The 22,220-nt window shown below is 43.7% G+C and overlaps 1 protein-coding gene across 1 annotated transcript in view; it reads left to right on the top strand.

Annotated features, from left to right (window-relative positions):
- The window catches only part of GMDS (GDP-mannose 4,6-dehydratase), a 663,665-nt gene that overhangs the window by 547,464 nt on the left and 93,981 nt on the right, over positions 1-22,220 (top strand). Inside the window, exon 9 of the mRNA XM_036256635.1 lies at positions 21,076-21,172. Coding sequence (XP_036112528.1) covers positions 21,076-21,172 — 97 coding nt within the window. The remainder of the gene's footprint in view (positions 1-21,075; positions 21,173-22,220) is intronic.

Raw genomic sequence — 22,220 nt, 5'->3', positions numbered from 1 at the left:
GTTACCGGTTTGATTCCCGGTCAGGGCACGTGCCCGGGTTGTGGGCCCGATCCCCAGTGGGGGCATGCAGGAGGCAGCCAGTCGATGTTCTCTCTCATCAGTGTTTCTACCTCTCTCTCCCTCTTCCTTCCTCTTTCTCTAAAAGTCAATAAAGAAAAAAAAATTTCTTTTTTTAAAAAGAAGATACCAAACCAGTTATCCAAGCTTCCATCTTAAGAGGTTATAGAAAGAACAGCAAATTAAACCCAAAGCAACCAGAAAGAATGAAATAATAAAGATAAAAATAGACACTGATGAAATAAAAAATTGGTGGAAGCCGGCCGATGCGGCTCAGTGGATTGAGTGTCAGTCCCATGGACTGAGAGGTCCTGGTTGGATTCCCGGTCAGGACACATGCCCGGGTTGCAGGCTCGATCCCCAATAGGGAGCGTGTAGGAGGCAACCGATCGATGTTTCTCTCTCACATTGATGTTTCTATCTCTCTCTCCTTCCTTTCTCTCTTAAAAAAAAAAAAAAAAAAAAAAACAATAGGGAAGTTCAGTGTGACCAAATCCTGGATACACCTGTGTCAGACTGATCAGGGCAAAAAAAAGGATGACACAAATGGTATCTAAATAAAAGAGGGAACATTACTACAGATCCTCCAGACAGTAAGAGAATAATAAGGAAATATTATGAACAACTTTTGGTCAATGACTTTGTCAAATTAGAGGGAATGGACAAAATTGTGTGAAAGACACAAATTGCCAAAATTGACAAAAAAAATAGAAATCTTAACATTTCTATATCTGTTAAATAAACTGTATTTCAGCATTTAAGGAAAAAAATAATATCGTTCCTCTATACTCCTAGAAGAGGGACTACATAGTAACACATTTTATGAGGCCAGCATTACCTACTCAAAACGAAGACATTACAAGAAAAAAAAAGTATAGATTAATATTCCACATGAACATAGAAACAAAAAAATCACTAAAAAATTAGCAAATTGAATCTAGCAACATATAAACACTTAATATACCATGAGCAACTGGGATTTATCCTAGGAATGTAAGGTTAGTTTAACATTTAAAAACCAATGTAATTCACCATATTAAGAAAACAAAAGAGATAAACCTTATGATTTTTTTCGATAGATGCAGAAAAGCATCTGAAAAAATTTAACAACTATTTATTATTAAAAATGAAAATAACTTTAAACACACTAGCACCTGAAGGAAATTTTCTCAAGCTGACAAATGACCTCTGAGAAAAATCCACAATTAGCATCTTAATTGATGGTGATATTCCAGGAAAGAACACTTTGTACTGATGGAAGCATGAGCATGATTGAAGCTGAGTGTGGAGTGAGGGACCTGGACAAGGACAGGAAGTCTTTGGGTGGGAGAAGTGCTTTGTATCTTGATTATAGTGGTGGTTATATGAGTGTATGCGTTTTTCGAAACTCATAACCTATATACTTTGTTACACATTTTGGTTTTAAATGATGCCTCAATATAGTTGACTTTTTTTTTTAATCCTCACGCAAGGGATATTTTTCCATTTATCTTCAGATAGAGAGGGAGGGAGGGAGTGTGTGTGTTGGGGGAGGGGGGGGGAGGATGGGGAGACATTGATGTGAAAGAGACACATCAAGTGGTTGCCCTCCACATGAGCCAGACCAGGCCTGTGGACTGAACCACAACTGAGATATGTGACCTTGACCAGAATCGAACCTGTGACTCTTTGATCCATGGGCCAATGCTCTAACCACCGAGTCAAACAGTCCAGGGTTATAATTGACTTTTTTAATAAAAAGAATAAAAAACAAGGAACTTAAGTAACCATCATCAAGGAATGTTCAAGTGAATTTGATCAACTTACACAGTTCCTACGATAATGCTAAAGAGGAATTTGAATAACAGATATGCTTATGACAATATTAAGTGACAAAAAAACAGCATGCAGTTTAGATCTGTTATATTACCTAAATTCCCTAAAAATTTACCTACAAAAGATTAGAAGAAAACACACCAAAAATTTAATAATGGAGGAATTATGGGTGACATTTAATCTTCTACTGTATACATTTCTTTTTAACCAAATTTTTTTTTTTTTTTTATCCTCACCCGAGGACATTTTTCCATTTTTTGTTCAGGTAGAGTGGGGGGGAGAGAGAGGAACAGAGAGAGAGAGAGAGAGAAACATCGATGTGAAAGGGACACATCGAGTGGCTGCCACCCGCACAACCGACCAGGGCCGGGGACAAACTGCAACTGAGGTACATGCCCTTAGCGGGAACCGAACCCGGGTCTCTCAGGACCGAAGGCCGACGCTCTAACCGCTGAGCCAAACCGGCCAGGGCTTTAACCAAATTTTTAATAATGAACTTATATGCTTTTGCAGTAAGAAGTCACCTTACACATAATTTTTTCAAATTAGGGATAGTCTTGCAAATGAATCCCCAAATAAGACTCTCTTTTGAAAAGTGGATTAACCTTGACCATTCTCCCATCTTGGAGATAATCTCTCTTCAGTCACTAAGTCATCCCTTTGTCCTGTATCCCCTGGGCTCAAGGCCTGGTTTGGGACCTAGCACAGTCTTTCACAGACCAGGATGCAGCCCTTGGAGATGTCTGCAGAAGCATTCTGTGTCTAGTTCATCTATGACACACTGACTATTACAGCCCCCTTGGAGAACCACCAGATTTAAAGAAACTGATTTAAATAGACAGTTCAAAGAAACTGTTAAATGTGTTTAACCAAGCATTTTCCAAGCTTAATTTAAAATTTTATATTAAAATCCCACACGAACAACAGAGTTCTGTGGATTACCACTGGGAAAAGTTCTTATCTTTCAAAACAAAGTAGCAGATGTGTGGTCTGTCTGCCTCTTTCCCTCTCCCTAAGGTCATACCCGTCACTGGTAGTTTCTCCCTTAGTAGGAAGGCCCGAGAAAGCAGCGGAATCAGTTTCCCCGAAATGTATTTCAAGCTTCAGGCAGTGACCTTCATTTTGTTTCAAATGACAGACTAAACCACAAATCAAGCTTGTAGTGGTATATTAAAAATTGCCTTTGAATGGAATATAAAATTTTGTTGGAGTCAAAAACTTTTTCCAAATTCTTCCAGAAAAGAGAGATGTGATCATTCTAAATGAGCTAAAGACCTTGCTTTCTCCCTTTAATAAGAGTCTTCTCTTGCCCTGACCTGTTTGGCTCAGAGGTTAGAGCGTCGGCCTGTTGTCCAGAGAGACCCGGGTTCGGTTCCCGCTAAGGGCACGTGCCTTGGTTGCAGTTTGTCCCCGGCCCTGGTTGGGTCGTGCAGGAGGCAACCACTTGATGTGTCCCTTTCACGTCAATGTTTCTCTCTCTCTCTCTCTCTCTCTCTCTCTCTTTCTCTCCCCCTTTCTCTCCTTCCCACTCTATCTGAATAAAAAATGGAAAAATGTTCTCGACTGAGGATAAAAAAAGTCTTTTCAGAGACAGCATGGCACACTGGTGGCCGTTACCACATGGGTGCCCAGTACCTATTTCAGGTCTTTCTGTATCAGATCATTGGAGTTGTGGGAACAGAATGTTTACCTTGCATACTCTTCATAGTTGTCTGAAAATATAAAATTCCTGCTCAGGGCCAGATAATAAAGTCATGATGGCTTTGTGAATGCTGTCTGCAAGTTATGCTGTATTGTTTGTTGTTGTTTTTTTTTTTCTATTTCCTTCCTCTGGATCTGCTCTGGGCTACATACCAGGCTCAGCTGGGGGGAGGGGTGTGGGGAGGCCACCAGCAAGTCCACGTCTGAGTCCCCACTGCATCTCAGCTTTTGGCAGGACCATCGAGTCCTTCTTGGGAAAGGTGTCGGCACATCAGAAACCAGGCAGAAATGAGCAAAGAAAGACATAGGATCTGAACAAAGCGTAAAAGGCCAAGGATAGTAATGAGACTCCATAACTCAGCTTCATCCCCGTTTGGGGACATGTGCTTCTGTAGACCTTCAGGAGAGCATACCTTTTCCTCCCAGTTACGCTGTTTTAATTTCTTTATTTTAATAGCTGGTTTGATTCCATTGCTAAGACACGTCCTTATGTGCACACAGTGGGCCATAGTGAGGTGCGCCATGAAAGCGCAGTCCCAGTGCCACATTCCCTGGGTTTGAGTCCCCACTCTGCACCTTCCTAGAGGACGCGTGTATCCCCTCGGTGTCTTCATTCTCCCAACTGGGGTGTGGGGTATTGAGAGCTCCTACCTCACCCAGCTGGGTGGCTCAACTGGTTGGAGCGTCATCCCATCCACCAAAAAACGGTTGCAGGTTTGATTCTTGGTCAAGGCACGTACCTAGGTTGCAGGTTCAATCCCCAGTTGGGGCACATGGGGTTGATATCTCTCTCTCTGAAATAAATGTACATATTCTTGGGTGAGGTTTTGTTTTTTGTTTTTTTGTTTTGCACGTGCCCCTAGCGGGAACCAAACCTTGGACTCTCAGGTCGATGCTCCAACCGCTGAGCCAAACCGGCCAGGGTTCCTTGGGTGAGGATTTTAAAAAGTTACCTACCCTAAAGTGGCAGTGTGAAGACTAGGTAGGTTAATATATGTGAAGTACCTAAAACAGTGGCTGATACATCCTAAGCTCTGTATAAGTGTTTGCTATTAATGAAATGGGTAATTGAAAATGACATTTGTCAGCAATGAGTAGAAGGGATAAGTAAAATGCAGACTCAGTAAAATTGGGCAATTGATCCTGTTTTGGGGACAAGAAGAAGTAAAGAGAGTCACACTAATGTGTGGCCAGGAGGATTACCAGAGACCCGTAGCAGAGGAAGGCAGGTGCAGGAGGAGGAAATAGCTTGCTCAGTTGTATGGGACAGGGGTCGTGGATCTAATGGGACATCTCTTTGTGTCTAACACCTGACCCCTTCTGAGAAGTAATGGGCCATTCATCAGAATCATAACACCTTTCTCCTGAATCTCTCTTCTGTAGAGCCGTAGTTCTCAAACTTTCATTTTCTGTGAATCACTTGGGGAACTTGTTGAAATGCGGATTTGGAATCAGTAGATCTGGGTGGGGCCTGAAATTCTGAATTTCTAACAAGATACGAAGTGATGCTATACTGCTGGTCCATGGATCACAGTTTGAGAGGCAAAGCCTGAGAGAATTCTAGAATCTCAAGTTTAAAATGAACCTTGACAGTTGCCAAGTCTAAGTCCTTATGACTTCGACCTTGATGTAGTCATCTGAGACATCCCTGGTGCACCAGTCAGCCCCTGAAGGGCAGAGTCCAGTTCTGGCTCCTTTCTGTACCTTTCATTCTGCCCGGACAGTCAGACACTTGGTTTAAAAATTGACATTTTAATGAATCAACAATGGAATAAGAATTTTTGGAAGCTGGGGAATTTTACTATGGAGGTGGTTGCAGGGGGGATAATATCTTTAAAATGTAAAGACTTAAAAACTCCAGGGTTTCCCATGAGAACAGTTCAGTGAGCACCTGCATCAGGTTTAGGTCATTTTCCCATTTTCCTCCTTTTCCTTCTTTCCTCGCATCGCCAGTATTCATAAGGTCATATAAATGCTAGTTGAATTTAATTACAATTGGATTGAATTTATCATCTGATAAACTGAGGTAAAAATAATTCTCTGGATTTCTCATTCTGCCATTAATAAGTTCAGGGTTGCCCTCAGGAGATGAAGGGCCCTCAACAGCAGCAGTCATAGAACCTACCTTTTGTCTTTCATATGGTTTGAAGGAGACAGACCAGGAGAAGGCTGGGATCTCCAAAGTATAAAGCCAAAGTTTCTGGAAATTGCTTCTGGTTCAACCATAACTAAACTGATCTCTAATCTAAGATACTATATTTGATAATACAAGTCATCTTACACCAAAAAAAACTATTAGAAACAAGAAATAAGTACAGTAAAGTAGGATATAAAAATCAGTGTACAAAAATCCATTGTCTTCTTGTATACTAACAAAACTTCAGAAAAATAAATGAAAAAAAATTCCTTTTGCAATTGCAACCAAAAGAAGAAATTCCTGAAAATAAACTTAAAGGATGTGAAAGGCCTATATACTGAAAACTACAAAGCATTATTAAAATAAATTGAAAAAGACACAACAAAATGGAAAAATAGTTTGTTCTCATGGATTGGAAGAATAAACATAGTTAAAATAGCCACATTACCCAAAGCAATATACAGATTTAATGCAATCTCCATCAAAATTCCAATGTCATTTTTTTTTAAAGAAATAGAACAAAAAAATTATCAGATATGTATGGAACCACAAAAGACCCCAAATAGCCAAAGCAATACTCAGAAAAAAAAAAACAAAGCTGCAGGTATCATACTCCCTGACTTCAAATTATACTACAGAGCCACTGTAATCAAAACAGCATGGTATTGGTAGAAAAATAGACACAAAGATCATTGAACAGAATTGCAACCCCAGATATAAAACCACATGTATGTGGGCAGGTAATTTTTGACAAAGAAGCCAGAAACACACATTGGAGAAAAAGAAATCCTCTTCAAATAAATGGTGCTGGGAAAATTGGAAAGCCACATGCAGAATAATGAAACTGGATCACAGTTTGTCCCCATGTACAATAAATTACATAGAAGAAAACATAGGTATTAAACGTATGCACCCTGGGCGTAGACAACATTTTATGAACTTGACTCCAAAGGCAAGGGAAGTAAAGGCAAAAATAAATGAATGGGACTGTATCAGACTAAAAAGCTTCTTTACAACAAAAGAAACAGCCAACAAAACAAAGAGGCGTCCACTGGAATGGCAGATGATGTTTGCAAACAATAGCCCTAACAAAGGTTTCTTATCCAAAAGATATGAAGAACGCATAACACTCAACACTAAACAAACAATCCAATTAAAAAATGGGTAGAAGAGAAAGAAAGATCTCTTACCTTTGAGACGACTTGGAGGGACCTGGAAAGTGTTATGCTAAGCGAAATAAGCCAATCAGAGAAAGACAAGTATCACATAGTCTTACTTATTTGTGGAATATAATGAACAAAATAAGCTGATGAACAAAATAGACCCAGAGACATAGAAGTAGGCTGCAGACTGACCAACCTCACAGGAAGGGGATGTGGAGAGGGGGAGAGGGAAGAGATAAACCAAAGAACTTAATGCATATATGCATAAGCAATGGACATAGACAATAATACTGGGGGAGGGGGCGGGAGGAGGATATCAATGGAAGAAAAAGGAGAAACATCTGTAACAAAAATAAATTAATTTAAAAAAATAAAATAAAATAGAAATTAATTTTTTTAAAAAATGGGCAGAGGACCTGAACAGAACTCTCCCAAGAAGACATACAAATGGCCAACAGATAAATGAAAAGATGTTTAACCTCACTAGCTATTAGGGAAGTACAAATCAAAACTACAATGAGATACCACCTCACACCTGTTAGAATGGCTGTTATCAACAAGACAAGCAATAACAAGTGTTGGAGATGTTGTGTGGAAAAGGAACCCTCATTCACTGCTGGTGGGAATGGAGACTGGTACAGCCACTGTGGAAAACAGTCTAGTCATTCTTCAAAAAATTACAAATGGAGTTACCATATGACCCAGCAATCCCTCTCCTGGGTATATACTCGAAAAAACCAAAAGCACATATTTGCAAAGATATACACACACCTGTGTTCACTGCAGCATTATTCACAGTGTCCAAGACACGGAAACAACCAAAGTGTCCTTCAATAGAGAATCGATTAAAGAAGATGTGGTACATATACACAATGGTATACTACTCAGCCATAAGAAAAGATGAAGTACTGTCATTTGTGACAATGTGGATGGACCTTGAGAATATCATGCTAAGCGAAATAGTCAGTCAGAAAAAGCTGAGAACCACATGACTCACTCATGTGAGATATAAAACTGCAGCTCATGGACACAGACAAGTGTGATGGTTTCCAGAGGGAAGGGGTGGGCAGTGGTGGGGGTGCGGGGGCCTTGTATATGGTGACAGACGATGGTTTGACTGGGTGGTGGGCACACAGTGCAGTATGCATCTTGTAATATAGAAGTGCACACGTGAAACCTACGTGATCCTAGTAACCAGGGTCACTCCAATAAGTTTAATTTAAAAGCCACCTCAGAGCGTAAGGAGCACGGTGGTTTATCCAGTTTATCCAGCAATGGTTACGTACCCAATCCCACCAGGTCATGACGAGTCACATTCTTTCAAATGAACCAACAATTCAATGTATAAAGTAGTTCGCTTACTTCAAAAATTATAACAGCAATCTGTGACAATTTAACTTATGACATAGTTTTATCACTTGTCAAAATAACCTTGGAAACTGGAGAATGTTGAAGAGCTTATCTTTTTGGAAATATTTCACCTGATTTTCTATAACATTTTGCATTTTAAAACATTAATGAAAGACCGTAGACCCATAACCAATATTTTTTTTTTGTAGTAATTTTAAGGTAATTTTGTTTCTGAATCACTTTACATGTTATTTTATATTCACCTACATTTCTTCCTTACCTAGCTACTTGACTTATAAATTTGTTTTGCATAAAAACATTGTACAAGAAACTAACTATATTAACTAGAGAAGATTAATAATGGAAGGCAAAAATATAGTTTTAATGCTAGGAGTTGAAATATTGAATAAAAATAAAAAGCAGGAAGATATTAAATAATCTTTGCAAAGCAGTTTAATCATCTATATTATTTTCATGCCTTCTATTTCATTATTTAAATAAGATATTTTATGTTTCAAGGAAATTGTCCATATTCTTTTGTGGACTTAAAAATGTGTTGTGGATTGCTTATGTTAGGACTGAGGTGGTTTTTTGTTTGTTTTTTTAACATGTTTTAAATATAGAATTCACATTTTTTTAAAATAATCCTCCAAAGTTCTTATAAAATGTATACTTTAGCAAAAATGAATATCCTCCACTCTACAGTGGAGGCAAATTAACACCTTATTTTCTAAAAATAGGTGCCCTTTTAGTTCTCTAAAGAAATCAAGCTTGACATGCTATTATTAGGTGTGTTCGGTAAAGCTCCAAAAATTGTGATGGATGCTATATATAAATTCTTATTTTTTGATGTGTGAAGTATTTGTGCTAATAAAACAAAGCCTTAAGCATAATGAAAGTATTTATATTAGGAAGGAGGGAAAAACGAATGCGCATTTTTACTCGTCAGAATTCTTTTGTTCTTAAGGGATGAAACTGGACCCGGAGTGGCCTCAGGGACACTTGGGTCGGGGGTCTGGAGCCCTGTGGTGCTGCTCTGCCTTTTGCCTGTACTGCTCTCGGGGTGCCACCTCCGCTCCCTCAGCATGTCCCCGACAGGGCCTCATGGACGGCGTTTCTGAGGACACACCTGACACAGTCAGGGGACAGAGCCGTTTGATAGCTCTCCACTTGAGAGGGATCCCAAGGGAGGGTCTGGCTGTCCCCATTGGGTCCTGTGGTCATCTCCAGACCAATCACTGAAGCCAGAGTATGGGGCAGGCTTTTAGCCCTTGTCCTCTTGTCTGGAAAAGAGAATTCTGTGCTTGGAAGCCCCGCAGAAATCCAGGTTGAGTGGGAGAGGAGCAGAGGCCTCCACCCACGGGGGAATGTGATGTCTAGAATAAAGGCAGAAAGTGGTACTAGGCAGACAAAAACATGTTCACTGTAGTCCAAAAGTATGCCATGGGCTGCATAGCTGTTCAGCTTAATTTCAGGGCTGGGGATACTGTTTTCACAGAGAAGGACAGAGGCACAGTGAAGTTCAGTACCCTCCAAAGGTTGCTCAGCTAGTGAGTGGTAGAGCCTGAGTCTCAACTGGGGATTTCTGAAACAAAAGGCCTTTTGATTGCACTTTTCTTCTTTCAAACACGTTGTGATTTGATGGTTTGCATGCAAACAGTGAAGTCGGTTATAGGCAAACTTGCCAGACTAGCCCTGGGCCTGCATGCCTCTGGGAGAGAGACCCCAGCCACGAGGCAGAGCCAGAGGTGCTGAGCCTCGCAGCGTTCAAGAGCCCGAGTTCTGATGAAAAGAAGTAAGAGCTGAAGGATCTGTGAAGGAGAATGTTCATTACACGTAATTGTGGTCTGTCTCTGGGAGCATACTCCCTCCCGCCCTGGAGCGCCACCCCTCGTTCCGGGAGCGATGCTGTCCTGGGGGACCCGCAGCTGTGAGGGAAGGAGGTAGGACTGGAGCCCCTCCTCCAGCAGTGTGTCCTCCATGCTCACAGCCGTGGTCCAGGTGCTCCCAGTACTCAGCTGAGCCCGATGGGTACCCAGAGGCCAGCTGCTCAGAATCCTTCCGACAATGCCCCTTCTCCAAGTTAGGCGGGCAGGAACTTCTTCGGCACGACTCCTTCTCACGTGGTGGTGACACTCAGGGAAGCCACCGTGCTTTCCATCCCTGGGCTGCTAAGGAGGGTGACAAGGCTTTGAGCCCACACAAAGGCATGGATATGGAGAAGATGGTCTGAGCCAGGGAGGACAGCCGCCAGGACCCAGTGAGCAACTGCACACGGGGCGGGGAGCTTGGCTAGTGTGGCCACAAGGAGCACAGAAAACTTGCCTCCCTCCCGTCATCCACCTGCTTCAAGGAAGGCAGGGTCTTTTCTCTGCACTTCTGGGCTCCCTCTAACCTTGCACCACCTGCCTTTCAGGTTACACACCAGCCAACACCTGAACCTTCTCACTCCAGCTGTCTTAACACCTGATGTTTCTCCTTATTTCTGCTACTGCTTTTGAAAATATTTGTTGTGCCCTGGCCGGTTTGGCTCAGCGGTTGGAGGGTCGGCCTGCGGTCCGGAGAGACCCGGGTTCAGTTCCCGCTAAGGGCACGTACTTCGGTTGCACTTTGTCCCCGGCCCTGGTTGGTCGTGCGGGTGGCAGCCACTCGATGTGTCCCTTCACGTCGATGTTTCTCTCTCTCTCTCCCTTCCTCTCTCTCTCCCTGTACAAAAAATGGAAAAATATCCTCGGGTGAGGATAAAAAAAAAAAAAAAAGAAAATATTTGTTGTGATTTTCACTGAAAAAGCTTGTAAGATGTACTGTCATCTGTATATTTAGAATTTGCTCTTGAAGTCTTTGACTTAATTTAAGTGATTTTTGCTTTGAATTTATCAAAAAATAACACAGCTTGGCTGGTGTGGCTCAGTGGTTGAGTGTCGACCCATGTACCAAGAGGTCGCCGGTTCGATTCCCGGTCAGGGCACATGCCCCAGTTGTGGGACAAATCCCCACAGTGGGGGGCATGCAGGAGGCAGCGATTTGATGTTCTCTCTCATTGATGTTTTTCTCTCTCTCTTCCTCTTCCTTCCTCTCTCTAAAATCAATAAAGAAAACTTTTTTAAAAATAGCACATTCATCTGAGTTTGGGTTAATAGAAGATATTCAGGGCAGCAGACCAGCCCACATGCAGTCCTGGTGAAAATTAAGGTCCTGTTTGACAATTAAGTTCCCAGTTGGTCATTAGAATTGAGAAGGCACCTTTATGACCACAAATGTTTTCTTCTAAGAACATTACAGGTGTGTGTTTGTTTGTTCGAAGGAGGTTGCATTATTGTTATTTGCTTAAGTGTTTTGTTTTGCTTTTCACTTTCTTATTAATTTATTACTAAGTATGTGAAAAGGAAGCACTTTTCTTCTACAATTAAATCAATAGTAGCACCCTGGCCAGTTTGGCTCAGCAGTTAGGGCGTCGGCCTGCAGACCAGAGAGTCCCGGGTTCTGCTAAGGGCACGTACCTCCGTTGCAGTTTGTCCCCGGCCCTGGTTGGGGTCATGTGCGTGCAGCCAGTCAATGTGTCTCTCTCACATGGATGTTCCTCTCTCTCTCTCTCTCTCCCTTCCTCATCTATGAAAAATCAATAAAAACATATTTTAAAAAAAATGAAATATAAAGAAAGAAAGAAACTCATTCCTGAAAGCCTCCTGGCTGACATACAAGACTGTGTGTTCATATCTGTTCTTTCCCTGGTAGGGTTTACTTCCCTGGCCCTTGAGGATGAGCATGAAGAGGGCTGTGAAAAGAGGAAGCCCGTGCGTGGAGGTTCTGGGTGTGAATCCTGGCTTCCTGTGGTTGGGCCTGGGGCTGTCAGATTGCACTGTGGGAGAAAGACATCTTTTCCAGTCAGATATTTCTGATGAACAGATTTTCCCATGATGCACTTCTCGGGGTCCTTAGGGGGAAAGTCAGGAGAAAGCAGGCACTGTGGCCCTGCATTGCTCCTCTGGGAAGGGTTCATGGCTTTAGCCCTGCACAGGGCACTAAGCGTCCCTTCCCTGACAGCATCGCGGCATCTGTGAGCCCCTAATAGCTCTACCTCCCACCTTACCAACTGGCTGCCTGTTTCTTTGATGTCCATTTCAAGGGTGAGTGAAATCTAATGTCATCCACCACATAGAATCTGTCACAGGAGCTTGGAAAACCACTCACTGGGAGAAAGCCCGCATGGAGAGCCTGTTCTTTAATGTAGGTGCCGTGAGAACTTTCTCGAGATACTCTAACTAGAGCCAAGCCTTCGACAGCATATACATAACGTTGAGTAGTAATAAAGAGATTCGGACTTTTCATGTAAGCTTCAACTTACCACTGAAAGAACATTTCTCCCCTCCCTCCCTCCTTTCTTTCTTCTTTGTCCCCTCCCTCCCATCTCTGGAAATTTAAGCCCTACTATCATTTTATTTATAACTTCTAAGATGCTTGGGTTTTCAACCATAAAAAACAAACTATAGCAACCTAGAGTGACGTGACCCTTTACCACAGCAGCAGGTCCTGAAGTGTTAGCACGTATAGGCTCTGATCTGCGCCCTGATGTCTTCTGTGTCCAGCAGGCTGAGACAGCCCTCATCCCATGTCATACACAGGCAGTGCAATTCACTGGGTAGCAGGTCAATTTAAATGATTTAACTAAGGATGCATTAGATCCTCAGAATAACTACTGTCTCTACATGTTACCTAATTGAACTGCCAGCAGAGTACCTAAGACATAGTAGATGCTCAATAAATGTGCTCTCTGCCCACTTCATTTTTCTCTCAAAGCCAAACTCATCCAAGAGAATCAAAAGGCATGTTCTTGTCCTTGAGAAGTGTAGGCTCTAATTGAGTGACAAGAAGAAGACATTATTTACAAATATATACAAATAGATGATGTTATTGTGCAAATTTATCACATCAGTACTGAAGTAATAGCACCGGGATCAAGATTGGAGTGGTATCTATAGAAAGGAAGATTTCAATGGGCCCTAGGCCGAAGTGGGAGTTATAGATAGTAGTCAAGAAGGAAAGCATTCCAGGTGGGTGGAATGGCATGAGAAAAGGCATGGAGGCAGGAGCTAGTAAGTGTGTGTGGGTGATGGGCAAGCAGACAAACTGGATTGGACCAGCCTGACCACACTGGAGCGCATCGAGAGATGCCTACACCTACTACACGCTGTGCTTCCCCACACCCGTTCTCTAGGTCCTAGTTGAGGCTTCCTCCTTAAGGCCAACACCCTGCCTTCAACCGAGTCTTGCTAGGTGCCCTCCCTGGTCCTCGAACAGCACTCTGTGTGCCTTCTGCCATCATCAGTACACTGCATCGTGGTGGCTGCTGGACCTAAGCCTCTTAAGGACAAAACTATGTCTTGCTTACTCATGCATGTGTCCCTGGCACCTGGCGTAGCTTAGTGCCTAGCACTTAGTAGGTACTCAGTGCAGATTTGTGGGAGGTGGGAGAAGGGAGATAGATGAAGCTGGCCAAATGGGAGAGGTACAGATGACAAGACCCTGAACTCTGGCTGAGACGCTCATATAGAACTTGAGCAGCAGGCCTGAAATTACCACCTTGCCATCAGGGCCCCTTAGTAAGACCTCCATATATTTTTCCTACAGTCTTTGGGACTGGGACACGTTAGCTGAGTTAAAATAATCGAAATGAAGCAGGGGGAGAGCGCACAGTGAGCAACCCATGAGGCAGCACAGGCACGGAGGCTCCTGCAGGAGCTAGCTGGGCACTGGAGCCCCTTCCACGCCCTTCCCCCCGAGGAGAACAGTCACACAAGGCTTTTACCGTTGACCTAGTTACACCAGGCCTGTTTCCTAAGGATGACGCATGAGAGGAGACGATTTGAAAGTAGAGCCTCTCTATTTAATAGTTTTTCAGTGATACTGATAGAAAGAAGAAAGCAATGGACATATTGACCAATTGACAACTGTTATGGAAAGTGTTTGGGGGCTTCCCCATAGAAATGACTATCCTTTTAAGAGGGCACCTCACCCATTCTGCTCATCTCAACCTCGTAAGAGAGAGGTGAGCCCTCCCCCACCAGGCCTGTCGTAAACTGTCCCGCCCCTGAAGTCCTGCCCCCCTCCCCCTCGCCACGTAGAAACTACAGATTGAACTGCCCGCCAGTCTCGGCGGGGATTCATCCCCTGACATCTACAAAGGGCCTGTTAGAGAGAGCACAGCAGAAAGCTCTCCTTTACTCTAACAAGTGACATGAACAGCCTTCTACATGAATAGTGTAGAATAGATGTAAGTTTCACATTTTTTGTTGTAGTTGATTATTTGTTAACTGCAATGTAAGAGCTGGCAACCCATCATTTAATAACAGCTATTACTGATATAAATAAAATGGAGAAAGACTGAGCATGAATGCAGACAAAGGAGTGTCCATGGCAGAAGCAATCCGAAAGACCTGCGTACGACTTAAATCCTGGTGTATACACGAGGCAGCCTTTACACTAGCACTGTCTTTCAGAAACTAAGATAGCTTTTGTAATTAAAGCAGTGGTCCCTGAACCTAAAAATTCCACGCTGCCTCTGTCCCGCCCCTCTCCGGGAGCTCCGTGGGCCCTCCCTCTGCCTACCGCTCCTCTTCTATTCCTTCCCCTCGACATCTTGACATTTTCAAACCCAGCCCGCGAACACTCCTTCCCTCCTGACCCTGCCCTTCCTCTCATCTCCCCGCTCTGCTAAGACAGACCGGAGTGGCCTCTCCTCTCCTCCCCATGTCCTCAGGCCAGTCTGCGTCTGTCCTGGGGCTCCATCAAGCTGCTCCTTCTGACATCCCCAGGGACCTAAGCCCAATGGGCCCGTTTCAGTTCTCGAGTCCTCCTGGACGTCTGCCGGCCTCGGGCAGTGCGGACACCCTGGCTCCCTGGGCACACACGCGCCCTCCGGCAGCCGGTTCGCCTCCTCCCCAGTCGGCTCCTCAGTCTCTGCCCTGTGGCTGGTTTCCTCCACGGACAATGTAGAGGAAATGGCTCCCAGACCTCAGCTTTTCTGGTTGGCCAGAAGGCAGAACGGCAGGAGGAGATCTGGGAGGAGGAAGCACTGGGTTTTCGGGGCAGGTGGGCAGAGCAGAAAGCCTGGGGCAGAGCCCCGGCGGGGTGGGCAGAGTGGACCTTGCCCAGCCCTGGCAGCAGTGTCCAGGGAGCTGCTGGGCAGAGCCTGGGCCCGTCAGTCTGCAGCTTGTAATGTGTGTGTTGGTGATGGGTTCTTCCTTCATGACTGTTTTCTTTCCAGTTAATTTAGCACATCATCTAAACTCCGATCATTCTACAGGAATTGTCAGAAGACCCAGCAACCCCCTGGCACCCCGTCCAGTTCCACACCCTAGTGCTGTTTGCGAGATTCTGCCTGCGCTGTCCACCTGCGAGTGTGCTCTTCTGCTCTGCTGAATTGCCTTGATTTACCTCTAGCCAAGCATGTGCCCCACTCTGTGTTCTGTTCTCTGGAAACCCAAGTGTGCTCTGCTCCAGCTGCCTCACGGGCACTTAGCCCCATGTCTCTCAGTAACATGCTTTTATTGCTGGCTCTGAATTTTGTTTTTCCTAGGCATTATCTGTTGGCCTCCTCTTAGTCACAACAAGGGTTTTGTTCTTTTTCCTTCCCTTGCCCCATCCCTCCTTTCTCTTAGTACTCTGTTGTTCTGTTTTAATTTTAGGGTAGCTTGGTGTTATATTATCAATGCTACTCATTCTAGGAAACTGCAATTACTTTTTCTTTTTGTACAGGTGTCATTTTTTTTTACCGTAAAGCTAGTAATTGTTATCTTTCTTCATTTGCCTTATTTTTCATATATTTATCACTAACTACCCCAAACTTTTTCTAGCCCGTGGGTTATTCTATCAGCCATGTCTTCTGTATTGGGTGCCTTGACCATTCTGACATGACCGACCTGCAGCATGTCTGGAGGGTTCTCTCAGCCACTCTCCTGAGTTGGACCCCTATTTTCTAGGATCTTTTAAAAAACTCTTTGGTTTGGTTGCCCAGCTGGTATGGCTCAGTGGACTGAGCGTCATCCCATGGACTGAGAGGTCCCAGTTCAATTCCCAGTCAGTGCACATGCCAGGGTTGTGGGCTCGATCCCCAGTAAGGGGCGTATAGGAGGCAGCCGATCGACGTTTTTCTCTCACATTGATGTTTCTATCTCTCTCTTCCTTCCTCTTCTCTAAAATCAATAAAAACTCATTTTAAAAAGATTTAAAAATAAAATAACTTTTTGGTTTGGTGAAGCAAAATCCTAATGCATTACAAGTTAAGCCCCATCCATTATTTTGGGGAGTATCCCTTTCTGTCTGAAAATGCACGTTCTTTTGCTCTGATCCACTTTCTTGATTTATTTTTAGGTAATTATTTGCTCTGCTTCATCTTTTCTGTCTTCTCTGGAAATCCCATTATACTGACCTCTTGAGGCCGTCTTCTGATTTTTTATCTTCCTTTCGGTTTTTCAAGCCTTTGCTCTACTTCCTGGGAGATTTTCTCAACTTTGTCTTCAAAATCTTATCTTGAATTTTAAATTTCTGAATTATTTTCAATTTCTAAAATCTTTATAAAAATTGTCCTTTGTTACATAGTATCTTGTTTTTGTTTCTTTGATATCTTTCTTTATGTCTCTAAACATATTAATAGTGGTTTATGGGTGTGTTTTTCTTATTATCTTTCTTGTTTGCTCTATTTCCTTCAAGTTGCTGTTTTTCTGTTTGTTTGTTGTGACTTTCTGTTTTTTATGTGATTTTCCTCACCTGCTGCCTGGTACTCCTTGGTTTTCTGTTCGTGTTTAAGAGTGGGCTTCAAGGCTAATTGGGAGCTCCTGAGAACATGGCGTTTGTTGACTGCGTCACTGTGGGGAGACTTGACAGGGCCATTGAGCCAGAGAATCCCGGGTGCCCACAGAGTCCTCGGTCTCCTCCCTGGAAGGAGATAAGTCTGCTGGCCAGCACCCCAGGCTGTCTGGGCAATCTCAGCGTATGGTTCACACGCTGCACTTAATCTTCCCTTGTTTTCAGGGTGGTGACTCCACCCTTCACTGGGCCCAGTGGCCTTCAATCCTGGGAACTTCTTCTCCAGAAAGGGTGAGGCATTGCCCAGTGCTTTGGCATCGCAGAGGGGTTGGGCATCGAACTGCGTCTCAAGCAGAGTTGTAATCAGCCCGCACTTCCTACATTTGGAGGCTCCCACAGTGTGAATTGGGTTCATTCATTTTCTGCTTGACCACCGCTGCTTCGGAGTCTGCTTCCTGGGGCTCCTTGCAAGTTCTTGTGCACTCATCCATCTGCTCTCCAGCGTCCAGAGTTTGGTTTCTCCCTTTTCTTTCCTGTTCTTTCAGCCCTTGTGAGTTTATTCCTTTTCTGAAAGAAGTCTGGGAAGAAGTAATGTGTGTGCAAACAAATATCTTTATCCAGAACCTAATACTTCTTCCAGGACTGGTTATGTCACTGGCTGCATTTTAGCCTCTGGCAACCTGTTTCTGCACCTGTGTCCTAATGAACTAGTGAGTTCTGAAATCATTTCTGAGAGCTTTTGTGATTTCCCGGTTTCTACAAGGAGGACATTGCTCCCCTCCCCCCAACTTTAAATGTGTCTCTTCACCTCGACTTACCCAGCAACTGTGTTTTTATTCCTTAAAGGGGCTCCTAGTTGAGATTTTATTATCACCTCATCTTGCCTTACATGGTTAAGTCTGCTATTCTTCACTGCTTTTTAATGCTTATTAGGAGCCAACAATGTATTTTAAAAATTGAATTATACAGGATTCCTGCTCCATGAGCTGTTGATCTAAATAAATGGTTAGCAATTCCTGTTAATTAGCTAAATCCTCTACTCCCTGTCAAGATATCATCATTTCATGAACATTGCAGCTCTGCTTTGAGTCATAACATTACTTGTTAGGACAAGTTAGCTGTTACCTTCTACTTGTTAATACAAGTGTTTCGTGTATTGTTGTAACTGCATGTTTTTGGCCCTTGGCCGAAACTTTTGCTTACTGCCCCCGTGTAGATCTAGTGCACATTAGAAAGTAATTTTGCCAACTGCGTTCTGCTTTGAGCCATTTCCTGCTTGCAGTTGATTATTCAGTGCAGCTGTATTAATCACGGGGCAGTATCGTGCCCTTAGAGATGGCTGACCGTAGGCAGCCTCTGCAGACGGCAGCCCAGCAGTCGTCAGAGACTAAGAAGGCCTGTGTGCGGGCGCTCAGACCCACAGGAGCCCACGGAGCATCGAACTCGAGTCTGACTCGCAGATCCCTCCCTTCAGTCTTTTCCCATCCCAGCGGCTGTTATAAATGTCACACGTTGGCATATGACCGCAGAGCAATCAGAGAGAATCAGCAGTGGGCAGGAAAGTTAGAGCTGGTTCAATGAGATGCAAGCTGTTGTGTGAAAGGAGACTAGATGCTGTCCTTCTGTGGAGGGGACGGCTGCACCACTGACCTCACCCCTACAGCAGGGGTGACCTACAGCTTCCAGGAGGCCTGGGTTTTACTGTCCTCTAAGGAGATTTTTTCATTTCTAAGGGTAGTTTTTTTTGTTGTTGTTGTTGTTGTTTTAATGGTGATAAGGAAGAAGAGAAAGAAAAGGAAGAGGAATAGCAAGCAGAAGGAGGAGGAGAAAAGGACGAAAATGCAACTGAGGCCGTGTGCATGTGATCTGTAAAGCCTACAGTATTTACTTTCCGGCTCTGTCCAGATGCCGTTTGCCAGCCCCTGGTCTAGACACCGCTGGTTTAGCCTCACTCCTCCTGGCCCCACGCTCCTTCCTGGTCACGGAAAGCCCTCCAAGTTTTCCCAGGGCTCGAGCAACTTCAATGTGTGTGTGTGTGTGTGTGTGTGTGTGTGTGTGTGTGTGTGTGGTTTCCAACAAAATGTCAATATAGATATGTCTGACTCATCACGTCTGAAGTTTGTCACTTCTAAGCAGATTTACCAACATAAAGGACAGTGTTAAATGTACGTGTGTACATAAGCAAACATGATAGGTTATGTGCTTAGCTATAATTGGGAAAAAAACAGGAAAATCATGAACAGTATTTTTGTAAACCCTTTTGGCTTAGTTGGAGATATTTTCAGAAAGGTATATGTTGAACTTGTTTCTCTTTATAAGTATAAAATGTAAACAAAAATGAAATTAAAACATTCTTTTACTATACAGACATCCTCTTATTTACTCAGAGCCTAACCAAAGAAAAGGTTTCACTTAAACAATTAACTTTAGTATTAAGTAGGTGATTTTTTAAAATTAATGACTACCAATTATTCTACCGCACTGTAGATATTAGCCAAGATTCGGGCTTTATCAGTCAGAGATCCCCAAACCTGTAGGCTCTCTCGTTTACAGCATTTCTGGTCTACATACCCTCCCCAAGGCATCCACGTACCATTTCCAGGTGAATTTTCCAGAAACTTAGCTCTGAGCCTGCCAAATCAGTCAAGCCAACAGTACGAAATGAAACCAAGCAAGTAAATTATCAAACTTTTCTTTTTTAGTCCATTGATATGAAAGTCCTGGGGAGATGCTGGTGGCACAGTTTTGTAATGGTCAACACCCTGTTCCGTAATTCTCTCTGTTTGCCCGAGTGCACTGGCAAATTTAGCATATTAATAAACTCAATAGTCCTCCAATGGTGAAATGTATCCCTCTGCTTTCAAAAAGCGCATGGAAAATAGAACCTTCAGGCAGTTGATCAGAAATGAAGCTATGAGGCCAGTTAATGTCTGCAATGTCCAACTTATGTCTAGAATGTAACTGTGACCAACAGTTAATCTTCATCTTCAATGGTACCTGCGAGTCACATAGTTGAGTACTAATTTAACACTTTTCTTTAATCCCCACTGTGACTCTGATGCAGGGGCACTGGGAACCCTCTTGTCGTAGGTTCGTCTCAGCTGATGAAGCAAACCAGTTCTGTGCATAAGCATTAAAGTCAGACACTACTTTGTCATTTCTTTTCTTTGTTTACCAAATGGTTCATTTATAAAAATAATTCAAATTTATACAGTATTTTTGGTTTGGGTATTAGATTTTTGAAATCCAGAGGTCAGCTAAGCCAGTGGCTCTATCTCTTTAAAAAATGAGAATGTGAAATGGAATTCCAGCCAAATGCTGGTCTTGAAGCTCATAAGCAGCGTGGCCTTGGGGGCTGCTGTCAGCATGCTTACCTGTTGCCAACTGTAGGTGTTTACGGAAGAAATAACACTAGCTGGATCAAAGGAGGTAGAGAGATGCTAATGTACCCTCTCTTAGCAAGAGTAAACCAATTAGTTGTGCACTTTTTGGAGATTTAATCATCTGAGATTTATTAATGAGTCCCCTGGTCACTGGGGAGGGCAAGAAAATTTATTTTGAATGCAGGCATGAAATGAATGGTTAATTAGGGTATGAAATGCATTCCATACTGGAATGTATTCAATTTACAATAAATATCCATACAGCTACAAAAATAAAAAAAGAAGGGGGAGACAGAAGAAAGTAATTCATAATAATTGACTTTATCAAAAATAGGCTAGAGAAGTACAAAATACTTAAATTCCCCGAAAGTTGCCCAATTCCTTATTATTTTGAATAATTCAGTCATTTCTACAGTCTCTGAACCCATCACGGTTTTCTTAAAAAGAAAAGCAGAAGAAGAAAGCCATACCCTTTCTACATAGACGTGGAAGGCTTTGCCGTCACCCTCCCTCCCCTAACGGTGCAGTCACACCGCAGCGTGTGCTCCTGCGGTAATGAGCTTGTACCCTCCTGCCGGGAGCCGGCTGGGTTCCTGAGGGACCTCAGCATGGCCAAATGCTCCCAAGCAATTAAAGGCTGATTAAGTGTTTATCTTCTTTACAGGTGGGAAGGAAAGAATGAAAATGAAGTGGGCAGATGTAAAGAGACCGGCAAAGTTCACGTGACTGTGGACCTCAAATACTACCGACCAACGGAAGTGGTAAGGCACCCTGGCCGCCCAGCTGTCTGGGAGATGCCATCCCTCAGTGCCCAAGGCCAGCCTTCAGAGCTGGCCATCGGCTCTCTGGCATCTTTCAGAGGGCACTTCCCAAACCGAGGGCAGTGCGTGGAATTTGAGATATTCTCACCACAAAATCCATTGCCTTAAAAGGGAAAACAAGGGTTAAAACACACCGAAGAAGTAGTTGTTCTCAGAAATGGAGACTCCTATCCATGGCAGATCTCCCAGTAAGTCAGGAGTGGTTCCCCGCACGTCACCCAACACTCAGCTCAAGTACGGCCGTGCCCTTGGTTCCTGTGGACAATACACCACACCCGACACCGCGACTCCTCTCTTTTCGTCTACTGCTTATGCGACAGCATGATGACATTACCTACTGTAATGGTTATACTCATTCGTTCACATGTTTTTCTCCCTCTACCGAAATATGAGGTCGTTCAAGATTAGGGCTTTTTAAAAATATTTTCAACTGTAACAAAGTAAGTGCTTAATACATATTGATTGATGGGTAAATGGATGGATGAGTGGATGGATTTCTGAATGCAGAGGTTTCTGTATTAAGAAATGGCCTCTAGGTTGTTAGAACATAGCCTCCTCCTTTCCAAGATTTATGCAAACTTCTAGCTTGGTGTTGTCATTTAACACTCCAGTGCTGTCCGCCCTCACTGTGGCGACAGTCCACAGCGGGGCATGTCTGACGGCAGTGGAAGTGGCGTCTTCAGGGCGAAGTTCAGACGTGGCGGTCACCTGGGGACATGCATACGGCTGTGAAACGGGGCCCTGCGAGCCTGTTTACCTGTGTTTACCAAATCCCTGCGTCGGACAGCCTTCCAGAGAGGCTGACAGTGCCCGCGCCATCAGTGGCCGCCCTTTCACATGTCTTGTCTGAAACAAGGAGAAAACCTCCCTCCATGCACTGTCGCCCAGGAGGAAGGAGAAAGGAGGAAACAGGTGCGTGTGGAGACTGGGGCTGGTCGCAGCCTTGTCCTGGCACAGGCGTGGCTGGGCCTCCGACCCGGGGCAGGCA

This window comes from Molossus molossus, unplaced genomic scaffold (assembly GCF_014108415.1).
Source record: "Molossus molossus isolate mMolMol1 unplaced genomic scaffold, mMolMol1.p scaffold_m16_p_12, whole genome shotgun sequence".
In the NCBI taxonomy this organism is placed as follows: Eukaryota; Metazoa; Chordata; class Mammalia; order Chiroptera; family Molossidae; genus Molossus; species Molossus molossus.
The sequence above is the reverse complement of the archived record's forward strand: the minus strand, read 5'-3'. Positions and strand labels throughout refer to the sequence as shown.